The sequence below is a fragment of the Pseudophryne corroboree genome, chromosome 8 (genome assembly GCF_028390025.1).
Source record: "Pseudophryne corroboree isolate aPseCor3 chromosome 8, aPseCor3.hap2, whole genome shotgun sequence".
Taxonomy (NCBI): domain Eukaryota; kingdom Metazoa; phylum Chordata; class Amphibia; order Anura; family Myobatrachidae; genus Pseudophryne; species Pseudophryne corroboree.
The window spans coordinates 34,293,859-34,299,858 of NC_086451.1; the positions used below are offsets into that span (position 1 = coordinate 34,293,859).

At 47.8% G+C, this 6,000-nt stretch overlaps 1 protein-coding gene across 5 annotated transcripts in view; it reads left to right on the forward strand.

The window, feature by feature from the left end:
* Window positions 1–5,071, forward strand: part of NOXA1 (NADPH oxidase activator 1) — an 87,475-nt gene extending 82,404 nt beyond the window's left edge. For all 5 annotated transcript variants that reach the window (XM_063936232.1, XM_063936231.1, XM_063936234.1 and 2 more), the window contains 3 exons: window positions 2,433–2,538; window positions 4,170–4,293; window positions 4,416–5,071. In XM_063936232.1, the coding sequence (XP_063792302.1) occupies window positions 2,433–2,538; window positions 4,170–4,293; window positions 4,416–4,516 (331 nt within the window). In that variant the 3' untranslated portion in view covers window positions 4,517–5,071. The remainder of the gene's footprint in view (window positions 1–2,432; window positions 2,539–4,169; window positions 4,294–4,415) is intronic.
* Window positions 5,072–6,000: the final 929 nt, after the last annotated feature.

Here is a 6,000-nt window from a genome sequence, read left to right on the forward strand (position 1 = left end):
GAGACTTGTGCAATATCGTAAAAAGTGCTTTAATAAGTCATAATGACAATCTGCATACCAACGTTTCGGGGCGTGACCACCCCTTTGTCAAGGTGAGCAAACAAGAATTGAATGAACAAAAATAAAACATACCTTTATATGTGAGGAGGACCCATCGGCGGGAAGAACAGCTGAGTGCAGGGAAGCTCGATAGCTTCCGTCCCAGCTGATGTGACGTGTGTGTGAAGCTGTGATCATGTGATCGCGCTGCCCGGCGGAAGTATCCGGCGTTGCCCTGGTTACCTCCAGTAAACGGAGGTGCTGGAGCGCTCGCGTCGTGGTCATGGCAACCAGGGGAATCGGAATATCCCAGTCCTCAGCGAGGCCAATGATCGGAGCTGTGCGGTGTAAATGAAAAATGGAACAAGGTGTAAATGGTGATAATGAAAGCCATTGAGCAATAGTTTGAAAGAAACAATTAAGAAAATGGTTTTAAAAAAACATATGGGTATGTAAGTCCAGTGTAGTGTACTATGCTCAGATGATAATTATAATGCATGAATGTAGGCGTATTACAATTACTACAAAGGGGTATTGTTGGCCCACCACTTATATCTCTGAGGACATACTGTAACGATTCTTTTATACAATGTGTGATCGGTTAGTCCATCATTGAACACTCAGCTACACACACCCTGCGGATATGTGATCACATATGACACAGGGTGTTTTGTATACACCTAATATAGCAGACACAGCCCCCTTGTAGATTTAATAGCACGTGCAAGTTGTGGCAACAATACCCCTTTGTAGTAATTGTAATACGCCTACATTCATGCATTATAATGAGCATGAATTAGATGAGCAGCGGGGGGGGGGGGGGGTTGGGAGATGAGCAGCACCGAAGGTGAGCAGGGGGGGAGATGAGCAGCACCAGGTGACAGGTGAACGGGGGAAGGGGGGGGGGGGGATGATCGGCACTGAGTGAGGGGGGCTGGAGATGAGCAGCAGCAGCGGTGACAGGGGGGGGGGGGCGGCGGGGGGGTGAGATCGGCAGCACACCAGTTGAGGATGGGGGGAGATGAGCAGCGGTGAGCGTGGAGAGATGAGCAGCTGAGCGGGGGGGGGGGGGGGGGGGGAGATAAGAAGCACCGGCCGCGGCTATGGGGGAGGGTGGGGTGAGCAGCACTGACGGTGACGGGGTGAGATGAGCGGCTCCGGCGGGAGCGGGTGATTAGCGGCGCTGAGCTTTGCGCGGCCACCTAGTCAGGAGGAGAGGTCAGGGGAGCAGAGGCCACCAGGGTCTCATCGTCAGAACTGCAGAGGGTCTGCCGGAGGAAAGGAAGCAGACAGCGGGACTCGGGTCAGGAGTAGCCCATGATCGGAAAGCAGGCTGGACCACACGGTGAGCACAAATTCTAGTGCCCAATTATATTTGCATCAGTGACAGGGGCGTGCTTTCATATGGGCTGAAAGCACGCCCCTGTCACTGAGGCACTAACACTGGTGCCGCTTACACTGATTTTTTTAATGGGCTTTTACAGCCCTCTTTTTGGCCCCGCCCCCTGCCCGCCCCCCGCTTCCGGCCCTTCGGCATTATCCACAGGAGGCACCGCTCTCGAGGCCTCTAAAAAATGTTTTAACCTGTTTTAAAATGTAGGAATGATTAAAATAATATAAAGCATATACTTAGGAATATGTGTCAGAAGTATCTTCTTTATATTATTGTAATCATTAATGACAGGGGAGAATGACAGGGGAGGCACTGCCTCCCCTGCCTCCCCTGACTGCACGTCCCTGGTATAAAAGTGACCCCCGGCTGTGGCATTATCGGTCCAGCTAGTGGAGCCCAGTGCTGGTTTCAAAAATACGGGGGACCCCTACTCTTTTTGTCCCCCGTATTTTTGGAACCAGGACCAGGCGCAGAGCCCGATGCTGGTTGCTTAAATATGGGGGAACCCCTGTCCATTTTTTTCCCATATTTCTGCAACCAGGATCGGCTCAAAGAGCCCGAGGCTGGTTATGCTTAGGAGGGGGGACCCCACGCAATTTTTTTTTTACATTTAAACTTTATTTTTTTGTTAAACAAAGTGAACAATGAAGCCCAGCACGGATCTCTCAGATCCGGCTGAGATTCATTGTATTAAAGTCGGCAGTGTTTTACAAGTCACTCACGTAAAACACTGCCAAAAAAAACGAATGACATCGACATCGGAAAACCCGAAAATGCAGAATACGGCAGCTTAGTAAATTAGTCGTAATCAATTCAAAAAGTTGCAGTTTTACACTTTCAATGTCATTCGTGATTGAACTTTGACCTCAAACGGGAAAACACGAATCTTAGTAAATTTACCCCCTTGTCTCTTGCTGCCTGTGATTGCACTTGAAAGTGCATATGCAAGCTGTACATAGTACGTGTATATAGCTCCAATGACTAATACTCTATTGATCAGTTACAGGGATGTGGAGGGCAAACATGTAACCCCAGTGAAGGAAGACAGAGACCTGCAGGGGATGTGGGGACAAGCCAGAAACAAGCGACTGATGCTGTGTTGTAAGGTAACGTTATGCAATAAAAGGTGGAATATGCAATGACGCCCCTCGATTTGCTGCTGAAATGTAATCTGGTGTTTCCTAACCACAATGTCTAAACAGATTATCAGTGGGTGGAATACACCTCAGGCACTACTAGTCCCCACTGAAAGATGTAACTTTCCTCCAAATGAGCTCCTCAATTAAAAGGCAATCACGTTAAATTCCAATGCGCCAATACATAACATTCTGTCTGTCAGATGGGGGGGGAGGGGGGGGGGGGGGGTTCCTCATTTCCAACAAGAGAATTTCTTGTTGCTTTGAGGTACACAGATTTCTCCACCGAGTACCACAAAAAAGAATAGAAAAGCTGTATAGTGCAGAGCCTATAAAAATTTGCTGATTTTATTACAATAAAAAGATCATAAATATCGATCATAAATATCAACCAATTTTACATATAGTACATACTGCATTTCCACTGTTTTCTGGAAGTACTAACAGTGCGAGTGTTGCCGTATGGTGGTAGCTCCTGAAATGGAGCAAAGACTTGGGTTTCAAATATAAGCTCCGGAACCTTCCCTCCTTCCTTTCAAGCTGATTACAAGAGCACTCACGGACAGGGTTCCTCAAAGGCTCCCAATCAAGCTAAGTACAGGTAACAGGTGACCCAACGCGTTTCGAGTCCTATGAACTCTTCCTCTGGACTTTGTGACACTAATGTTTTCTGGAAGTACTATATGTAAGATTGGTCGATGTTTTGGACTACTTATTGTAAGAAAATAAACAATATTTTAGACGCTCTGCACTATACATCTTTTTCTTAATATTTTTTTGTGATACTCAGTGGAGAAATTTGTGTACCTCAAAGCCACAAGGAAGTCTCATGTTGTAAGCAAGAAAACACCTCAACTGACCCTGACTGAAACGCGTCAAGTTCGCCAGACTTTTTCTGTATTTCAAAGGAGAATTGCTACGCAATAAGAGGACGTAATTTCTCACCCTGTGGGCCTGATTTGGAGTCGGACGGATGTCTCACAGACACAGAGAGTAATTTATACCATACATTGCAGAAGCAAATGTACCCATTTTTGCATAGATATGGTCGCCGCATCCCTGGCAGATCTCGCTTTGCTTGAAACTGAGTGGAACACGCAAGAGATCTGTCTCCTGTCAGTGTCAGTGTAGCATAAGCTCTGCACGAATCATGCGTTATGGAGAATGGAAGCCTATTTGAGATGGGTCTCTTACACCCAGCATGGGCCTGGCTACTAATGATGACTGTTGCGGCAGTTGACGTAATGCTTCCCGATTGAAGTCACGCTTATACTTCCATTAGCGTCCCGTATCTCACATTAGCATAATGTAGTAAATCTGGTTTCCACGGCTACGCCCAAAACAAGTCGCTTTGGTTCCGGCTCAGAATCAGGCCCCCCTTATCTCTGTATGTGAACAGACCACCTGTTCTGGATATGTCTGCCATGTATCCATGCATAAACTCCCATGTGCCCACGAGTGAGCATAGGTGCCAACCAATCTGTGCATAAGACACCCACCTAGACGTCTCCCTACCACGTCTGATAATCTGCTGTACAGGCAACTCTGCTGCTTGAGTTTAAATGATCACCTTAGCCCTACTGATTGTCTTCTCTACGCAGGACGCATATCACTGCGTGGGGAGACCCATCCTGTATCGCATGAGAGCCATCTACACCTACCCATCAGAAGGACCAGAAGATCTGACCTTCAACCAGGGAGACACCATAGACATCCTCTCAGAAGGTAATGGTGTCCCTACTCCCTTCCATGATTTACAGCAGAGATTATCTGCTCAGAGATCACATCTATTCTGTCTCACCTCTTCCCTTTCCCTTGTTAACTGTGTTATTATACTCCCCTGATAGTGAATGAGGACTGGCTGGAAGGTCACTGCAATGGAAGCATCGGGATATTTCCTAAGTGTTTTGTTACATTCATCGATGAACGAGATCCTCCCGGAACATAGAAGTACCTCCGCCTCACGACATACATTGAAGGCCTCCTGTACTATACCTATAACCTCACACCTCACTTTGCACAGTGCAATGATGTCCTACGTTTATGTATTGCCTTGCCAGACCCTGCACATACTAAGGTTCCAAGTACTCCTAAGAAGCCAGGATTCTCCAGCGCATTCGGTCGCAGGCGGGTTATCATCCAGTTCAGCCACACACCGGAGACCAACAGCAGTCATGCACACTCATCTTTCCACCTCATTTGCGAATGTGTCCAGTGATTTCTTTTTATACTGTAGACGGCAGCCGTTTGTGATCGGGCCCCCCATGATATTGGGTCAGCTGCCCCACCGTGAGCTGCTCTAGCCCAGCACGTAAGGGCAGTGTTAGACAGTAACATTTTAAAAATGTATTATTATTATTTTTATATTAAATTAGTTTATTTATTAAGGTGAATGTTTTTACGATAGATCATTGTAGAGTTTACACAGGGGAATTATAGTGAAGCCAAATTACCATACGGTTAGAAAGTTCCTTTTAAGACAATAAAAGTGTATCCAGCTTCATACTTCCGGCCTCTCTGTGTATTTAACATTGTATTACGCATAACACGTTAATTCACAGATAAAAGAGTAAAATCATTACTATACCTGGCCACGCCCCCTGATATGCAGTGACCACACCTCTATTCCGCCTTCACCAGAATCTGTTCCAGGCCTCCCCAGCCAATATACCTGGCCACGCCCCCTGATATGCAGTGACCACACCTCTATTCCGCCTTCACCAGAATCTGTTCCAGGCCTCCCCAGCCAATATACCTGGCCACGCCCCCTGATATGCAGTGACCACACCTCTATTCCGCCTTCACCAGAATCTGTTCCAGGCCTCCCCAGCCAATATACCTGGCCACGCCCCCTGATATGCAGTGACCACACCTCTATTCCGCCTTCACCAGAATCTGTTCCAGGCCTCCCCAGCCAATATACCTGGCCACGCCCCCTGATATGCAGTGACCACACCTCTATTCCGCCTTCACCAGAATCTGTTCCAGGCCTCCCCAGCCAATATACCTGGCCACACCCCCTGATATGCAGTGACCTCACCTCTATTCCGCCTTCACCAGAATCTGTTCCAGGCCTCCCCAGCCAATATACCTGGCCACGCCCCCTGATATGCAGTGACCTCACCTCTATTCCGCCTTCACCAGAATCTGTTCCAGGCCTCCCCAGCCAATATACCTGGCCACGCCCCCTGATATGCAGTGACCACACCTCTATTCCACCTTCACCAGAATCTGTTCCAAGCCTCCCCAGCCAATCCCGCCTGCTTCAGCCACACCTTTTGCGATAGGAGTATTTAATGTAGAGAAAATGTGCATGAGCAAAGTTTGCGTGATTCAGAGGCGCACACAGAGGTGCGTGATTCAGAGGTGCACGCAGAGGTGCGTGATTCAGAGGATCACGCAGAGGTGCATGATTCAGAGGCGCACGCAGAG